Source organism: Schistocerca gregaria, chromosome 3 (assembly GCF_023897955.1).
Source record: "Schistocerca gregaria isolate iqSchGreg1 chromosome 3, iqSchGreg1.2, whole genome shotgun sequence".
Classification (NCBI taxonomy): domain Eukaryota; kingdom Metazoa; phylum Arthropoda; class Insecta; order Orthoptera; family Acrididae; genus Schistocerca; species Schistocerca gregaria.
This window is the reverse complement of record NC_064922.1, coordinates 642,621,000-642,640,660: the sequence shown is the minus strand read 5'-3', so window position 1 is coordinate 642,640,660 and position 19,661 is coordinate 642,621,000. Positions and strand designations below refer to the sequence as shown.

Here is a 19,661-nt window from a genome sequence, read left to right as displayed (position 1 = left end):
CCGGGCCGGGACTCGAACCTGGAATTTTGCCCTTGCTGTCTAAGCTACCAAGACGCGACTCGCGTTTTACCTGTAGCAGTACAATCCATTGGAAACAAGCACCTGGATCGAGGCTAAATTGCTTCCCGCAACATCCTTTCTTCTAGGAATGTTAGTCTTGCGTGGTAGTCAGGTGAAGGTTGAAAAATTGAAGATAATGACTGGTACAAGTAAAACTGCGAGCGTGGGGCGGGAGGGAGGGGGCACGGAAAGGGGGAGGGGAGGGAAGAAGTAGGTTGTCTTGAATGGCACGTGCCTAGTTTAGTCGGTAATAGCATTCCCATGGAAGGCAAGATTACAAAGAAATTTGCATGCTTGATGATGAAAAAAAATGATTCAAAGTGTGACAGAAAATAGTTTTGAGCGGCGTATTTAAGCCTTGTTGCCTGCAGGATGGCGGCTGCCCTCACCGTGGTGGTCCTTTGGGAGCTGCAGCACTACGACTTGCTTGTGGGTCGCCTCCGATCCTCTGCCTACGTCCCCTCCGCCGCTGCTGTGCCGGCCGCCTCTCCGACCCTCGGAATTTCTTTCCAGCAATTTCTGCGCCATCTCCAGCACTTTCATCGCCAGAGAAAGTAATGACTGAAGAAGTTCAGAAGCAGACTTCAGTAACATCATTGGCATCAGCATGACCATCTTCCCCATCACCAACGTGCCCATCATCATCATCAGGGCGTTGTGTACTCCCTTCTCACTCGCGCCGCTGTCTCCGTCTTTCTCGCTGCTCCCATGACTGGAGAGCAAATTGCTTAGGTGGCCGCCTCCTGAAACACATAGCACATCGTTCGTTGAGTTTCCACGAGTACATTGGTGAACTGAGGTGAACATTGCGGAGTGTATGAAGACATGGTTGCTTAAATGGCAACGAAGATGGGTATATAAGAGTATATACAGGGTGAGTCAGCGGCCGCTATCTATAGGTTTTATGCAATCCGCAACATCCTCTAATACCACAAGCAAGATTTTCATATGCTCTCAGTCACTATGCGCAAATTATTAAACCTATAGAAAAAAAATCAACATAGCCATTGGCAGGAAATTTAATGTAGTTTAATTTTGTACTGAGATACATCTTCGCTAGAGGCCGTATTTTTCGAATTATTCAAGGAAAACGCACAAAAGTGTCCTTCAAACGCTTTTCCTAGAATAACTCGAAAAGTGTGGCTGCAGCAAAAATGCATCCCAGTACCCTGTTCATCTTTTCTGTTGGACTGATAGTTCGCATGTAGCGACAAAGAGAATATGAAAATCTCTCATGTGGTGTTTGAAGACGTTGCTGGTAGCATAAAAGCCTTAGGTAAGGGGGCCGGATTACCCTTTTTACCAGGCGTCCCTCCTAAGGGTCGTCAGGTGTACTTTCTCCGATGTCTCGGCAGATATTAGCAATTTTCGTCTGGCAGTGGGTAGCTGGAGTCAGGCCAAACAAATACTGCCCTTCACGTCTTTCATGCGACGCCCAGCGTCGATAAAAAGAGTCAATTTGTATCATATTACAATCAAAGTAATTTTTAAGACGGAATTTTACGTGCTCGTTCCATAGAGTGGTCTAAAATTAGTCTAGTGCGATGCTTGTGTTCTCTGTATGTATCAACAGGAAGAGTAAAACACGAAAAATTACAATTCCTACAACGACCGCTGCCGCCATGCTGCAGCGCTGTTTAATTGCTCTTCGAGTGTACATCGTTCCTCGTGTTTTATCGTCTCTGTTAATACATACAGAGAAAACAAATATTGCTGTAGACTAATATGGTAATTTTTCTTTGTCTAGGGTGACAGCCTTGTAAAATTTTCGAAATGATATTTCCGCCTTATGATTTGACTATATAAACCGTATTTTACGGACTATAAGACACTCTTCTTTTTTTTCGAAAATTTTTCTTCGAAACTGAGGTGAGTCTTACATTCGAAATTAATATAAAAATGTCCTGCGTTTGATTTAAAATTCGCTCCAACCTTAAAAATGGCCATATATTCGACGCTGCGGGCAACATATCTCTATCTGGGAACACTGGATTCAACTTGCAGCAGCAGTGCACCGATGCGACGAATGTGAGTAGCGGGGATTCACAAGCTTGTTAACAATGTCTCCCTCCCGCCTTGCCATCACGAAGGCAGAGCACTGTGTAGCCTGTGATGTATCAGTGCAGTGTAGGGTGCTGGTGACCTTGAATGGAAAGCGATTTGTGCTTTCAGTAACAGTAAATTATTTTTGTTGGTAGCTAGTTATGATGCGGGTTATAAATTTAAAGTAATAGCATTTGCAGAAGAACGTGGACAGAGAGCAACTGAGCTGTATTTGGGCCCTATACCAACAGAAAAAAACCATTCGCAATTGGCAGGGTAGTAAAGAAGAACTGAAAAAGATGAAGACTAAATACAGGACTGAATGCAAAATGACCAAAATTAGAAGCTGATGTATTGAAATGGATTTGAGGACACCGTCAAAATGGCATTGGATTGAATACCAAAATGATTCAAATAGGTGCTCGTGCGGTAGCACTACAATGGAACTTACCACACTAAGCGTCATGGACTTAGCAAGCGAACGAAAACCAAAATGTCTCAGAAAATACCAAAAGAGTATGAAGAGAAAATATATCTTTCCATCGCTTTATTATTCAACATCAAAAGAAAGCCAGTGTAGAACTAAGCCGAACAGCGAATGTCGACGAAACACCTCTGACATTTGATGTTCCCAGTAGCCGAACTGTTGCCATGAAAGATAGTAAAAATGTAACTATAAAAACAAGTGAACCCGAAAAAATGCTCTCCACTGTTGTTCTTTCTTTTTGTGCTGATGATATTAAACTTAATCCAGTGATCATTGTCAAGAGCGTAACACTTTCAAAACCTTCTGAAATACCGTCAGTTGTTGTTCACGCACAGGAGAAGTGCTGGATCGAGGACGCTGCTATGGAATTATGGGTAAACAGAGGGGGGGGGGGGGGGAAGAAAAGAAACAGTTTTCTTCTTGTGCTAGATCAGTTTAGTAGTCATTTGAAAAATTCCGTGAAAGAGAAACTGAGAAGTGAATTACGAAGCTTTCTGTTATTCCGGGAGGACTTGCTTCACAACTGCAACCTCTTTATGTCTAGATAAATATATCATTTAAAATGTATATGAGGGAGGAATGGAACTGATGGGTGATGGGTCAAACCCAACACGAATTCACAGCGTAGGATCATTAAAAAGACCCACAGTCAAAAAAGTGTGTCAATGGATAACGAAGTAATGGTCTGGAATGAGAGAAGACGTTATCGTTAAACCTTTCAACAAGTGGATATGATTAACGCTCTCGATGACAGTGAAGACCATATTATACAGGGTGTTACAAAAAGGTACGGCCAAACTTTCAAGAAACATTCCTCACACACAAATAAAGAAAAGATGTTATGTGGACATGTGTCCGGAAACGCTTAATTTCCATGTTAGAGCTCATTTTGGTTTCTTCAGTATGTAATGAACTTCCTCGATTCACCGCAGTTGGCCCAATTGAAAGAAGGTAATTTTGACTTCGGTGCTTGTGTTGACATGCGACTCATTGCTCTACAGTACTAGCATCAAGCACATCAGCACGTAGTATCAACAGGTTAGTGTTCATCACGAACGTGGTTTTGCAGTCAGTGCAATGTTTACAAATGCAGAGTTGGCAGATGCCCATTTGATGTAGGGATTGGCACGGGGCAATAGCCGTGGTGCGGTACGTTTGTATCGAGACAGATTTCCAGAACGAAGGTGGCCCGACAGGAAGACGTTCGAAGCAACTGATCGGCGTCTTAGGGAGCACGGAACATTCCACCCTATGACTCGCGACTGGGATATACCTAGAACGAAGAGGACACCTGCAATGGACGAGGCAATTCTTCCTGCAGTTGACGATAACCCTAATGTCAGCGTTAGAGAAGTTGCTGCTGTAGAAGGTAACGTTGACCACGTCACTGTATGGAGAGTGCTACGGGAGAACCAGTTGTTTCCGCACCATGTACAGCATGTGCAGGCACTATCAGCAGCTGTTTGCCCAACACAGATACACTCTGCCAATGGTTCATCCAACAATGTGTCAATCCTCATTTCAGTGCAAATGTTGTTACGGATGAGGCTTCATTCCAACGTGATCAAACAGTAAATTTTCACAATCAACGTGTGTGGGCTGACGAAAATCCGCACGCAACTGTGCAATCACGTCATCAACACAGATTTTCTGTGAACGTTTGAGCAGGCATTGTTGGTGATGTTTTGTCAGTATGTACTGTACTTCCTCGATTCACTTCCATGATTTCGTACGGCATACCTGTGCTGCTAGAACATGTGCCTTTACAAGTATGACACAACATGTTGTTCATGCACGATGGAGCTCCTGCACATTTCAGTCGAAGTGTTCGTACGCTTCTCAACAACAGATTCGGTGACCGATAGATTGGTAGAGACGGACCAATTCCATGGCCTCCACGCTCTCCTGACCTCAACCCTGACGGCTGTGATACAATACGCCATTCTCCAGGGCTGCATCAGCAGATCAGGGATTCCATGCGACGGAGGGTGGATGCATGTATCCTCGCAAACGGAGGACATTTTGAACGCTTCCTGTAACAAAGTGTTTGAAGTCACGCTGGTACGTTCTGTTGCTGTGTGTTTCTATGCCATGATTAATGTGATTTGAAGAGAAGTAATAAAATGAGCTCTAACATGGAAAGTAAGCGTTTCCGGACACATGTCCACATAACATATTTTCTTTCTTTGTGTGTGAGGAATGTTTCCTGAAAGTTTGGCCGTACCTTTTTGTAACATCCTGCTAATAAAGAGGACAACGATGGCGTCCAAGAGCAAGAAGAAGAAGGAAGTTTAGATGACTATTTTTAGGTATCCAGAATGAGATTTTCACTCTGCAGCGGAGTGTGCGCTGATATGAAACTTCCTAGCAGATTAAAACTGTGTGCCCGACAGAGACTCGAACTCGGGACCTTTGCCTTTCGCGAGCAAGTGCTCTGCCATCTGAGCTACCGAAGCACGGCTCACGCTCGGTCCTCACAGCTTTACTTCTGGAGTATCTTGTCTCCTACCTTCCAAACATTACAGAAGCCCTCCTGCGAACAGGTACTTTAAAGGCCGATGCAGTTTTATAAAGTAAGAATTTTTTTTAGTCTGGCTTTGCAATCTAACAATAAAAATAGCAAAAATATTTTTTTTAAATTGTTTGAAAATAAAGATGCGTCTTACCGTCTGTACAGTCTTATAGTTCGTAAAATACGTGTATTTATTTGACCATGTACATTTCGGCAATAGCCTATTTTCAACTGTTACAGCGTCAGAAATCGACCAACTTGCGTAAAATACATTTTTCGTCGGTGACTTGTGCTCCACATAAGTCGGACGATTTTTGACGCAGTAGCACTTGAGATGGCCTGAGGACGAAATCTAGATGGTGAAATAAACACATTGTATACAGTCAAGTGACGGAAATATGTTTTCGAATACTAATTTGGGACCGCTCTACAGAATGGGAACATAAAGATCCGCTTTAAAAGTAATTTTGTTTATAATGGGAAACAAACGAATGTTTTTCGTCGACGCTGGACGTCGCATGAAAGATGTGATACGCCTATTTGTTTTGGATGGCTCCAGCTACACAATGTAAAACGAAATTGCAAACATCTGCCAAAACACAAGGCAAAATGCTCCCGATGACTCTTAGGGGGACATTCTATAGTAGACCTAATGGATCTTGATGATACAGACTGTCTGATGAAAAGTCTCCTGACACCCGTATTTGGATCACTTAGATGTCACGGGAGGTGGGCCCGTCAGTACGACAGCAAACAGGAGGAAGTGTAGAGAAGCAGTTTCAGCGGGAGGGATCGGCCAGGAGGGCTTAGTGACTTCGCATCTGGACTAGTTATTGGATGTCTGCTGAATACAAAATACAACAGGAACGTTTCAACCCTTCAAAAGGTGAGCAAGTTGACTATTGGTAAAGTGTCTATGTTGTGGAAACGCGAATGAACTGGTTCCGCAAGTACTAGACACATCAAAAGAAATTTGCATCTCCCTGGTTCCCAGAACTCATGTAGATAGGCGTTGATTGAGGTTATTGTGTAACAGACACAATCCCTTTGACTACTCAGAGATCTCACTAAACCCGCCCAAAGATGTAAACAACCATACATGAGCAGCGCCTATTAAACGGAGGGGATCCGACAGCCGATCGGTTCCAGTCATTCCACCAGGAGGGAGTACATGGCTCGTGTTGTCTGTAGTCCAACTATGCCTAGACAGTCAGTACCGCGGTTCGATCGCGTCCGCGTTGTTACTTTGTGACAGAAAGGGCTCTCAACGAGAGAAGTGGCCAGGTATCTCAAATGTTTCAAATGGCTCTGAGCACTATGGGACTTAACTTCTGAGGTCATCAGTACCCTAGAACTTAGAACTACTTAAACCTAACTAACCTAAGGACATCACACATGTCCATGCCCGAGGCAGGATTCAGACCTGCGACCGTAACGGTCGCACGGTTACAGACTGTAGCGTCTAGCGCCGGCGGCTCAGTCTAGACATCATGTGAGCAGTGAAATGAAATGAAAAATATTTCTGGCCAGACAGCAGCAGAAAACAGTATAACTGGAGAAGGATGTGTCATGAATAGGAAGGTAGGACAGAGTGTGTGTTGCTGCGAACACTCCAGTGATTTTTGCCCTCATGAGATTCGACAGCAAACCAACGCCGACAAATATAGTTCAGTTATACATGCCCACATCGAACCAGAAGATGAAGTGGTAGAGAAACTAAAAGTATGTGAGGATACTGAACGGGTAATTCAGTAAGCAAAGGGAGGTGAAAATCTAATAATTTTGGGAATCGGAACGCAGTTGTAGGGGAAAGACTAGAAGAAAAATTACCGGAGGGAAAAGGCTAGACACTAGGAATGAGAGAAAAGGAAGACTTAAAAGAGTTTCTGCAATAAATTTCAGATGTTACAGCGAATGCTCTGTCCAAGAATCACAAGAGGTGGAAGTATAACTGTAAAAGACTCGGAAACGCGGGAAGATTCCAACTGGATTACGTCATGGGCGGACAGAGATTCTGGAATCAGATATTGTATTGTAAGACATACCAGGAGCAGATATAGACTCAGATCACAGTATATAAATGATGAAGAACACAGCAAATTTTTAGAGAATCATAAGAAGGAAACACTGTAGAAGTGGGTGGGATACTGTAGTACTTAGGAATGGTGAGACGTGTTTGTAGGTCGCTAACGATATAGATACTGAGATAAGAGATGTCGCAGTAGTCAGCTCAGTTGAAGAGGAGTAGACATCTATAAAAAGTGAAATCACAGCTGTTGGACAAACAAACGTTGGTACAAGGACGCTAATTGGGAAGAAACGTCGGGTGGCAGATGAAACACTTAAACTGATCAACGAAAGAACAAACCACAAAAATGTTTTGGGAGAGAAAGGAATACGTAAATGCGAGTCACATAGGAATGGAATAACTGGGAAGTGCAGAGAACCTAAGGCGAAATGGCTGCATGAAAAATGTAAAGAAATCGAAAAAGACATGATCGTCCAGTGGACTGACTCGGCATACAGGTAAGACAAAACAACCCTCGGTGAAATTAAAAACAGTGTTGGTCATGGGAATTCCACTGTTAAACGCTAACGGGAGAGTGGTTAAATGGGAAGAATACTCTGAGAGCGTCTATGAGGCAGAGGAGTCGTCTCATGCTTGATCCGAGAAGAAACAGGAGTAGATCTGGAACAAAGAGGATATCCAGTATTAGAGTCAGGCTTTCGAAAAGCTTTCCTGAGATCAGATAAGGCAAAAGGCAATGACAACATTCCATCGGAATTTCCGTAATCATTTGGCGGGTGGCAACCAAACGACTTGTCATGTTGGTGTGTAGAATATGTGAGACTGGCGACCTAACGTCAGACTTTGGGGAAAATATCATCGACGCACTTGTGAGCATCTCAAGAGCAGATAAGAGTGAAAAGAATCACACAATCAGCTTAACAGCTCCAGCATCCAAACAGCTAACGAGAGTGCAGAAGAAACGAAAAGAGGATTGAGGATCTGTTACATGAGATCATTTTGGTTTCGGGGAAAGTTAAGGCACAAAAGAGGCGGTTTTTGACATTGCCCTTTATAATGGTAGCAAAACTGAAGAAGAATCAAGATTTGTCGAGGTAGAGATAGCGTTAGACAATATGCAGTAGTGCAGGATTTTCATAATCGCCGAAAAATAGGGGTTAGGAACAACGAAAGACGGGTGATATACAATATGTACAAGTTCCAAGAGAGAACAATAAGGTTGGAAGAACGAGAACAAAGTGCTCGGATTAAAAAGTGTGCAATACAAGGATCCAACCTTAAATTCCTAGTGTTCAACCAATTTACCAAAGAAGAAATGACGGAAATAAAAGAACCGTTCTGAGTGCTATTAAAATGCATAGTGAAGGGATGTTAATGATAAGATTTGCTTATAACGCCGCTGTCCTCAGTGAATGTGAAGACGATTTACAGGATCTTTGAATGTAATGAACAGTCTAATCTCTGATGAATTGAGAGTAACCCGAAAAACGACAACAGGAATGAGTAGTAGCAGTAACACGAACAGCAAAAAATTTAAGAACGAAATTGGAGGTCACGAAGTTGACGAAGTTAATGAATTCTGCTACCTTCGAAGCAAAATCACCCATGACGAACGAAGCAAGGAGGACATAAAAAGCAGACTAGCACAACCAAAAACGCATTTCTGGTCACGAGAAGTCTACTGGCGTCATACATAGGCCTTAATTTGAGGAAGAAATGTCTGAGAATGTACGTCTGGAGTACAGCATTGAGCGGTAATGAATACTTGACAGTGGAAAACCGGAACATAAGAAAATCAAAAGCGTCTGAGATGTCGTGCTACGGAAGAATGTCGAAAATTAGCTGGAATGATAAAATAAGGAACGAGGAGATTTTCAGCGGAATCTGCGAGGAAAAGAACATATGGAGAAGACTGACGAGAGGAAGGTATAGGGTGATGGGACACCTGTTAAGCCATCAGGGAATAACTCCCATTGCACTACACGGAGCTGTAGGGGATAAAAACTGCAGGAGAAGAAAGAGCCTGGAATACAATGAACAAATATTTGCCGGCCGGAGTGGCCGTGCAGTTCTAGGCAATGCAGTCTGGAACCGAGCGACCGACACAGTCGTAGGTTTGAATCCTGCCTCGTGCATGGATGTGTGTGATGTCCTTAGGTTAGTTAGGTTGAATTAGTTAAGTCGCATAGTGCTCAGAGCCATTTGAGCCAACAAATAATTGACGTAAGGTGCAAGTGCTCCTCTGAAATGAAGAGATTGGTGCAAGAGAGTAGTTCATGGCGGACCGGAAAACAAAATGTTTCACAGCTTTCGTGGTATCTTTGATTAGTACCACAGGTATTATGGAAGGGCAGGTTAATGTACGCCATCGCTTACTTCTGCGCACGCTTGCCCACATCCATGGCACATTGGATGTTTCGAGTAGCCGTTCGCCTCGATCACCGTGTACCCGTACACGGCCTTGAACCTTGTTAAAAATAAACGACAGGTTTCTATCGATCCACACTCCATTCTGGATTATCCAGTACCGCTGCAATCTTAATTGACTATGTTGGACCAACGTGATAACATGTAAGGGTTGTCTGCCACGGAGCCGCATGTTCCACAAAGAACATTGGATGACCTAGCTCAAAACACTTGTCTCTGCTCCATCATTGCACTCTGTCGTCAGATCTGCCAAAGATAGCCACCTACTATACAGAGCGGTCAAGCGTCTGACCTCCACATTATGAGCGGACGGGTGGATAGCCTATTTGCTGTTTCATCACCCCCCTAGTCACTTTTGTTGAAGCTCAGGGCAATATCACGCGAACAGGCGATAGGCTTCGCCGTTTCCGCGAAGCTGTTTCCCAGCTGCAGGGTCATAACAATCTGACCTTATCAAAGTCACTTATGTCAGGATATTTCCCCATTTGCGGCCCGTATTGTCACTAGAACGATTCCCGATTAATCTCTGCTCCGCTTATACAGAGTGTTCGGAAATGCCCGTAACAAAGGTCTAGAACTTTTAGAGGGGAGTGTGTACGTAATGATTTGAATAGGAACCCATGTCTGTAAACGTGCCGTTTCCGTGCTAAATCCGTTTGGAAACACGTATGCTAGATAGATTTTCAACTGGGCAGTCATTGCAAGGGGAGGGGGGGGGGCAGGGGTAGTTACTTTGGCTCAGCTGATTTAATTTCACGTCTTTCCTGACTCTCTGACCTGGTTCGAGCCTCATTCACGCGTTTGTGAGTGTTAGAGCAAGATGGTTAAGTACACGTTTGTAACATACAGCGACATGATGCGTCTAAATGGCGAAGCTCATGGTAATGGTGGAGCTGCTCGTCACCTTTATCGAGATAGTTCTCCACAATGTCCGACTCCATTGCATATCCTTATGGCTACAATTACGCAACGGCCTCGAGGAAGTTTATATTCACCACCAGCAAGCGTGACTGTGGAGCTCCAAGCATACTCCACACAACCGAATTGGAAGAAGCCGTACTGCGTCACGCTGAAGAGAACCGTCAGCGAGTATACCAACAATTTCTTTGAGTGTTAATGAGTGAAATTGTAAAACAAGTGACATGCTGGGTCACGGCTAAACAATTACTAGGAAATGTGGTCGTGTTACCAACATGTTTTCAATTGGTTGTAGCACGGAAATAGTACGTTTCCGAGAATGGGTTCCAATCAAAATGCTATTTACTCACTCTACTCTACAAGTTCTAGGAGGTAATAAGCGGAATTTCGGAACACTGTATACATTCTTTACCGTATCATGTTCCGCAACTCCACCATGCGGCAGTGGTCTTAGTGTTTGGTCTCATCAGTGTATATATAGGTTGCATTTGCCAGACAAGAAGAGGCATGCACAGGATTCACTAGCGTGGAGAGATGCATCGTTACAATTTTCTATCTGAAAACCACAACAGCATTAAAAACAAACAGAATTAAACAAAAATGGATGTTAAGAACAAAGCATGGGCTTATAAAAAGTCTTAGAAGAAAGAGGAGGCAAGGGAGGAAGAGATTTTAGCTCCTAGATGAGGTGATGGATGGCAGCACATACAATGGAACCAACGGATCGCATGAGATGGAGACGCAAAGGACATGATAATGTAGCAGAAAACTGATGATGATGATGAAATTAATGTTCAGTAAAAATAAAACGTTCAAACAGCAAATATAATTTCCATTTTTACTACCTTAATTGTTTACAGTCAAATTAAAGAAAACGAAAAAATCGTGAAACACTATGGAAAAAATTGTAGGAGATCAGAGAAATAATATTGAAAACAAGTGAGAGTTTTATCCTAATTAAAGTAATAAGCACAGAAGTTAAGCACAGAATAACAACGGCGAAAGGGACATTGTGTGAGAAAAGGAGAATTTTTTGCAGCAATATGGATATTGATTTAAGGAAAAGCCCTTTAAAATGCTTTGCTTCGTGCTGAAACGTGGACACTTAGGAAGAAAGATAATGGATCGAAGCTTTTGAAATGTGGTCGTGACAGAGGATGGAAAGAATAAGTTGAATGGATGCAATGAAAAATGAAGAGGTACTGAGAAGTGTGGGAGGGAAACGACAGTTAGTGGATGAAACAAACAGAATTAAACAAAACTTGATGTTAAGAACGAAGCATGGGCTTATAAAAAGTCTTAGAAGAAAGAGGAGGCAAGGGAGGAAGAGATTTTAGCTCCTAGATGAGGTGATGGAGGGCAGCACATACACTGGAACCAACGGATCGCATGAGAAGGAGACGCAAAGGACATGATAATGTAGGAGAAAACTGATGATGATGATGAAATTAATGAGAGACGCAACAGATCTCCAGTGGCAGACGCAGCAGATGGCACTGTTGCCAAAGTAACGAAAGAAATCATTCCAGATTCAAAAGACCATAAAATATCCTAGTTTTTTTAATGATTTGTATGTGCTCGAGGCTTAATACGGACCTCGATGACAGACGGTATTAACAGTCCCCGCAACGAATCTTCGCCTCGAAATTTTGTTGAAGATTCGAAACGGCTTCTAGTCGTAAGTAAAATGTAGCAGCCAGAAGCTATAATCAATACCTTCACAATGTGATAGTATTGACCATGGTACCGACGAGAGCGCTAGTAAAGCGGAGTCACTACACACGGTTTTCCTTAGTTGTGTCATCAAGGAAGATAAAGTAAATACTTCAGGAATCGAGTCAAGAATAACATGAGTCGGCAAGAAGTTTGTGTCCTTTGGTGTAGAGAATGAACTTACGCCACTTAGTGAAGGTAAGTCTTTCATAAATGACACCATCCTTGTTGAAACCCATATTCTCAGTTGTTATAATGACTGAAAAATACCGTCTGGATCACCATTTATTAGTGATGACTAATTTTGATATGAATAGCAGATCATTGTCAGATATGGTACAGCAAGATGCATTGTAAGTAGAGATTGCAGTACTGACAAATTGCACCTAGAGCCACCAAATTTGAAGGTGATCTGTTAATGTGATTAAAACTGGTTGAAAAAAGAAGTACTGAGTCAGTCGGTGATCTTTATTCATTAGAAAGAAAATCCTTCTGCTCCAAATTGCATAGCAACTATATTCCTTTCAGAGTATGCTGATGTAGTAGCTCAGTACTTAGCAACCATATCGATCGCTGACTCGACGAGGGATCCGCACTTAAAGACGGGAAAGTGGCGCTGCTCGCATCAATACATAGGATATGAAATAGAAGTAATCCTCTGAGATAGAGACACATATAATTGTCATTGATGTCTTATAGGATTTGGAACGCAGACTGTGTTCCAACATTATGAAATACCTCCAGCAAAATCATCTACTCACTTGTAATTAACACGGGTACTGAAAATTATGTACTAGAGAAACACAAGTCGCTTTTGATTCGCACGAAATGTGCTATCGACCGTTCATTTCACATTTCTACGTATTATGACGGGTTTTGACACTGTTACTCAAAAGCGGCTTATACTCAAATTGCATGACTACAGTCATAAGAAGATCAATGATATCTAAAAGTGGCAATTGACTCTGAACAACAAAACAACGTCTGTTACACATGCACCAAAATAATCTGCTACATTTCGGTTGCACGATACACAGACTTAAACGTTGTCAATTCAATTAAACGTTTAGGGATTTCATTGACGAACAACTTAAACTGAAGCAGTCACATAGAAAATGTTTTGCTAAATGCGAACTGAATATTACGTTTTATCGGCATAACAATCGGAAGGTGCAACAAATCTGCGAAAAAGACTGGTTACACTTACATAGATTATCCGTCTTGTTATGGAACATTCGTGCTCGATATGAGATCGTTACGATGTAGATTCTCGGAAAAGCTGAAAGCAGGGAATGTCGTTTTGTAATACCACGAAATAGCGGAGACAGTTTCACAGGTATATTAAGGGAGTTGATTACCAGTCATTAAACCTAAGATGTATTTCGTTAAGACGACGATGATGAGCAGGTTACTGGTTGACATTTCACTAGAAATTACTTACCAAACGGAAAAATGAACGAAAAAAATCACCATTACTGCTACTCTTCATACATAAACTTGGATATCATCTTCACAATCATACTAGTAAATAACACGCTCTGGGGACGTTGTCTTGGGACGAAGATTCTGAAAGTATGTTTATGGCGCGTTCTGTAGGACGTAATTACATGCAGTAACATGAAAACATGAAGGAGGGAGGGAGAAAGTGTATATATGTTTAGTTCATACAATCCACACACAAAAATTCTCTATTTAGATTTGTGTTAATAAAAATAGGCCCATTATGGCAGCTTTTTTACCCTAGAAGGTAACGTTACACCGTCTTCTTGCTAAGACTTCTTTGTTCTACTCTGTTCATTATAAGAATAAATCTCACGTAACTATTAACTTTGTATTCTTCCGCTTCTGCTGGAACCTCATTGTATTTCGTTTTACGTGAAGTGAAGTGATACATCGATTCGGTGATGATACAGGGAAACCGCTTCTACCGGCGCATTTAACTTGCAGAACACTAGCAGGCACGTGATACAACTAAACTGCATTGCAGTGATGTGAACAGTTGCAGTAATGACGTAAAAAGAGACGAGCGGAGAACAATATAGCTTTGAATAACATTTAATTTTAAAACGGAAAGAAGTAATACACGGCAAAACACAGGGGATATACTTCTTAGGTGACCGGTCGGAAAACATAACAAGCTCTCGATCTTAGCCGGCATAGTGTTGTAATTAAAAACAACAGTGATGGAAATTCCTGTCTTTAACAAGGGTAATTTTTCTGCATAAGCTATGTGGAGCGTAAAACCGCCCTACTGATTTCCCATGTAATCAGTCGTCTGGTAATCTCTGAACTCCTTCTACATTGGACCCCGAGGAATACATTTCAATACTGCTACGTTGATAATGAGGCGATCAGCAAAAGAATCCCAAGTCACCAAACAATCTGACATTTCCTCCTCTTTTACGACGGGCTGTTCTGCAGCTGGCCATCGCTTGGCCGTGACGTTTCACAAAACTTCGTGCATTAGTTCCATTACGTTTGGTAGCTTAAATGTTATTTCTCGTGAACTTGGCTTCAGATCAGTTCTAAAAAAATGTTTCAAATGGTTCTGAACACTATGTGACTTAACATCTGAGGTAATCAGTCCCCTAGACTTAGAACTACTTAAACCTAAGGACATCACACACTTCCATGCCCGAGGCAGGATTCGAACCTGCGACCGTAGCACTCGCGTGGTTCCGGACTGAAGCGCCTAGAACCGCACGGCCACCGCGGCCGGCCAGATCAGTTCTACTGGGTTCAGATTGCAGTGGTACGGTGGCAACTATAAAAATGCGGCATTTGTACAGTGCCCGACGCCGTGAAAATTATTGCTTTCCATGTTCCTACGACAACAAAGAACTGCTGAACAAGTCTGTAGACACCTACGACAGTTACAAATCAATTTTGATGTAAATGAAGGAGGCAATAAAAAGACTGAAAAATGGGAAGGGTCCAGGCATAATCAGTAGAGCCTATCAAGGAAGGGGGAGATAAAGAAGGTGTGGAAGAAATAAATAATGTTAGACGATTGGAAAACTGCTGCTGTATGTCCCATGTACATGAAGGAAGACAAAATGTTGACACAGAACTATAGAGAGATATCTGTGCTACGCACATGTTATAAAATAACACCAAGTACTATACTGGACAGGATCAATCATTCATTAAAGATATATTAGACACAATACAAGCGGAGTTCAGAAAGGGTAAGTCAAAATCGACCAAATATTCACATTAAGAAGATACACTGTAAGAAGTGGGAGCACAATCGGGTTACCTTCTGTATGTTTATAGACTTCAACAAACCATATGATAGCATAGTGGGAGAGGAGCTGTGGAGAATAATGGTAGAGTGTGGGATACCGTACGAGCTGATAGAGCTAACTAAAACGCGTGTCATGGAATCAAAGTGTAGAGTGAAAGTTTAGGGGGAGTTCTCAGAAACGTTTGAAGTAACAACATGAGTGAGACAGAGATATACTATATCACCAACCATGTTGCAATTTGGCATCCAACACACTGAGGAAAGTAACACAATAATGTGCAGGAGTAACCATAGAGAAAAAGATGAATGCTCTGACTTTCGTGTATGATATTGTGGTGACAGGAAAGAGCATGGAAGACGTGGAGAAAATTGGAACTGTGGTGATGGAAGAAGCTAAGAGAGTAGGTTTAACTATAAACAAAAGTAAAACAAAGTTCATGGTAATAGGAAGAAGAGCTCAGTTAGGACCAAACCATCTAACAATCAGGAATCTAATAATACAGAGGACATACACATTCACGTACCTCAGTGTTAACATCAAGCAACAAAACCTTATACAACAAGATATCGTAACGAGAATCCAAGCCGGAATAAAATGCCTAGGAGCTATACATAACATCATAAGATCTAAGTTGAGATCCAGGCAAGCAAAAATGAGAATGTATCAGACCAACGTCAAACCATTAGAGTGCTACGCAAGCGAGACATTGAACCTGCAGAAAAAAAAAGATGGACAGTAGAGAATAATGAAAAACAGTGAACTCAGGAAGTTGTACACACTATCTGACATCGTAGCGAGTGTGAAAACTAAATGTCTGAGGTGATACGGACATATGAGCAGGAGAGGGTAATAAACGCAGTAATAGATGGAGAAGCCGAAGGAAGGGGACCACTATGAGGGCAGAGAACGAGATGGATAATACCATGGGAGACATGCAGATAATGGGTCTGGAAGATGAAGATGCAGTTGACACGAAGGTGTGGAAGGCAGGCCTGAGTGAGGCCAAAGATCGTCTGCGCCTTCTGTGGCCAGCAGAATTAATTATAAGTAAGTAATTCCAAGTAAAGCAGATGCTGACACATGTGAATATTAGCGAACTATCAGTTTAACAAGTCTTGGTTGCAAAATACTGACACGAATTGTTCGTACAAGAATGGAGAAATTGATAGAAGTCGACCTCGGGGGTGATCGCTGTAGATTCCGGAGAATTGCAGGAACACGCCAGGCCATACTGAACTAAGACTTATCTTAGAAGATAGGTTAAGGAAAGACAAACCTATGTTTTGTAGTTTTTGCGGACTTATTGACGATATCGACTGGAATACTCTCTTTGATATTCTGAAGGTAGCAGGGGTGAAACAGAGGGAGCGAAATACTATTTACAACTTGTACAGAAGCCAGAAGGCAATTGTAAGAGTCGAGGGACATGAAAGGGAAGCAGTCGTTGCAAAGGGAGTGAATCAATGCTATTCAATCGGTACACTGAAGAAAGAGAACTTTGGGTAACAATTAAAGTCCAGGGAGAAGAAACAAAAAGCTTGAGGTTTTTCGATGCCATTGTAATTCTGTCAGAGATAGCAAAGGTCTTCGAAAAGCAGTTGAAGGGAATGTACAGCACTTGAAAGAAGTCTATAAGATGAACTTCAATGAAAGAAAAACACGGATGTCGGAATGTAGTCGAATTAAATCACATGATGCTGCAATTAGTTTAGGAAACAAGACACTAAAAGTAGTAGATGATTTTTGCTATTTCGGCATCAAAGCAGCGATAATGACCGAAGCAGAGAGGATCTAAATTGTAGACTGACAATGGTAAGAAAAGTGTTTCTGAAGAAGAAAAATTTGTTAACATCGAATATAGGCTTACGTGTAAGGAAGGCTTTTCTGAAGCTATTTGTCTAGAATGTAGTGATGTACTTTAATGTAATAGGGACGATAAGTATTTTAGACAAGAAGAAAATATAGGCTTTTGAAATGTGAGGGTAAAGAAGAATGCTGAAGATAAGGAAAGTAGATCATGTACATAATGAGGAGATACCGAATAGAATTGGGTCAGGCACGAAATTTTTGGCACAGCTTGTATAGAAAAGAGGAGGGGTCAGTTGATTAGACACATACTGAAATATCAAGGTATCGCCAATTTAATGATGGAGGGCAGCGTTGGGGTGTAAAAATCGTAGAGTGAGACCAAGGGGTGAGTATAGTAAGTAAATTCAGAAGGATGCAAGTTGTAGTAATTAACAGAGATGAAGTGGTTTGCAGAGGATAGAGTAGCATGGAGGGCTGCATCAAACCAGTCTACGGAGTTTGGTCAGTTGCCACGTTGCGACACGAAGAAATCAGATGTATGAAACTTACGACGACGTACGCCAATGACCAAAACCAGTTACCCTAATACATCGTACCAAGTGACCTAGACGGTGTCTTCGGCAACATCGTGCCTCTAGTTATAAAATCGATAATTCGAGAGCGTTAGATTACAATTTCTGGAATTCCCCACTTGCTTGGCTACATTTTCGTGATATAAGAGTGTCCTTTGGAAACAGCAAGAATGATTCAAATGTATGCAGTTCAGGATTATCTCACAATAGATACTGTGATCCACATCACCTTGAGATTCTTTAAATCTGTTTATGAACATCTTCATTGTTCATCTAACAAATGTCAGTTAAGTGAGTAGTATTAGCTGTTAGTTTTGTTGCCTCCATGACACGGGATGATGCGCGTTTCACGTCAACTTTCCACTCGCATGTTTCTTTTGAAATCGATTTCGAACCTTTTTATGGCTTCTAATTCAGGCGCTTAAGGACCGTTACCGATGCATCCGCTGGTATATCTTGTTGGTGGAGCCACAGCATGCTCTAATGTAGTTATTACGAGGTGAACGTGTCTTATATTTACTACATGTTGTGGTAGAACAACAAAGTGTACTTGCTTGTGTATTTAATTTAGATAACTGTCTCTCATATCTGAAGATGACGTCATAAAGCTTTGAAATCGACTGCAAATAAAGTAAAGTAAACGACAAACACAGCTGTGGAAAACTAATATGAAAATAGCCAATGTGAGCCAGTAGCATCATTGCAAATCGCGCGACGCCTGCTTAATGCCCGGTACAAACCTCGTCTGGAGGTTTCCATCGCCGTTGATACGGGGACGAGGTTCTGCGAAGTGATGTCATTCCCTTGCGGTGCAGTGGTCAGCGGTGAGACGTCACCCCATACGTTGTCTATCAGCTTAGCGCCACCTGCAACAGCTGCGGCACCTCTCACCCTATGAGAAGTGGTGGAGTTGCTATTACCTTTGATGCCTTCGATTTTGCCTAAATTGGGCGCCAATTCTCGTTCTCGAACTATCGCACCGCGGAAAGCACCAGTTGCCAACGTGGCAGCACTAAGAAGCGTGGAGGGCTCCCGCCGAATGAAATAATGGGTAACGTCATCGTGGGTAACTCCCGGTGTGGTAGACGTGTGGGTGGTGTTGGCCGTCTCCGACAGCAGAAGGCACAAAAACAGAATCAGACGAAGAAGCATTGTGCCGCGGCTAGGCATGTGAAACTGACAGCTCCAGCACACTGCAGCCGTCTGTGTGTCGCCCATTGGTGTACTGAGAGGTCGCGCGTCGCACGTCGAAGCTTTTATCCGGCTGACAGCCGCTGCATCGCGCAGGCCGCGTTGGTGGGAACGCAGCGTGAGTCGGCACCTTTATCGCCGTATGCTCCTTCCGTCTGACTGCAAGGTATGGAGAGGAGTAGGCAGGCGGAGAGACAAGAAATTTGCTGGCCCGTGAAGAAAACACAGAGCACGAGCCTCACATTGCCTAATTTCTCGCCAGATCTTCTCTCGCACGTCCTACATCTATCGGAGACCGGGAGGGGTAATTACGTGACCTCTGGCTGCGGTCCTGATGTTGCGATGTTTTCCGGCTTCTTCGCGAGGGAAAGCGCCCGTTTTGTCCAAGCAACCTACCTGCCAGAGACAACATAGTCTTCCTTACCTGCTAATGACGTAATTCTGCCTCCGGAAACTGACAGTGAAGTTACAAGATGTGAATAAACTGTACCTTGTTCATTTTTGAGCACCCACTGATTGTAACACCCTTCAATGTTTTAGGACATACCTGACATTGTCGGAATAGGAGAAAGTGATCGTAAGAAGATAATCAATTGTGAAATTTTGAAAATTTCAAAAACGTTCTATAAAACTTTCAAATTTTTTATAGATT

At 42.4% G+C, this 19,661-nt stretch overlaps 1 protein-coding gene across 1 annotated transcript in view; it reads right to left on the bottom strand.

The window, feature by feature from the left end:
• LOC126354475 (uncharacterized) overlaps positions 1 to 19,044 on the bottom strand; it is a 28,189-nt gene extending 9,145 nt beyond the window's left edge. Inside the window, exons 1-2 of the mRNA XM_050004179.1 lie at positions 18,559 to 19,044; positions 450 to 803 (exon numbers count right to left, since the gene is read on the bottom strand). Of these exons, the coding sequence (XP_049860136.1) occupies positions 450 to 803; positions 18,559 to 19,036 (832 nt within the window). The 5' untranslated portion in view covers positions 19,037 to 19,044. The remainder of the gene's footprint in view (positions 1 to 449; positions 804 to 18,558) is intronic.
• Positions 19,045 to 19,661: the final 617 nt, after the last annotated feature.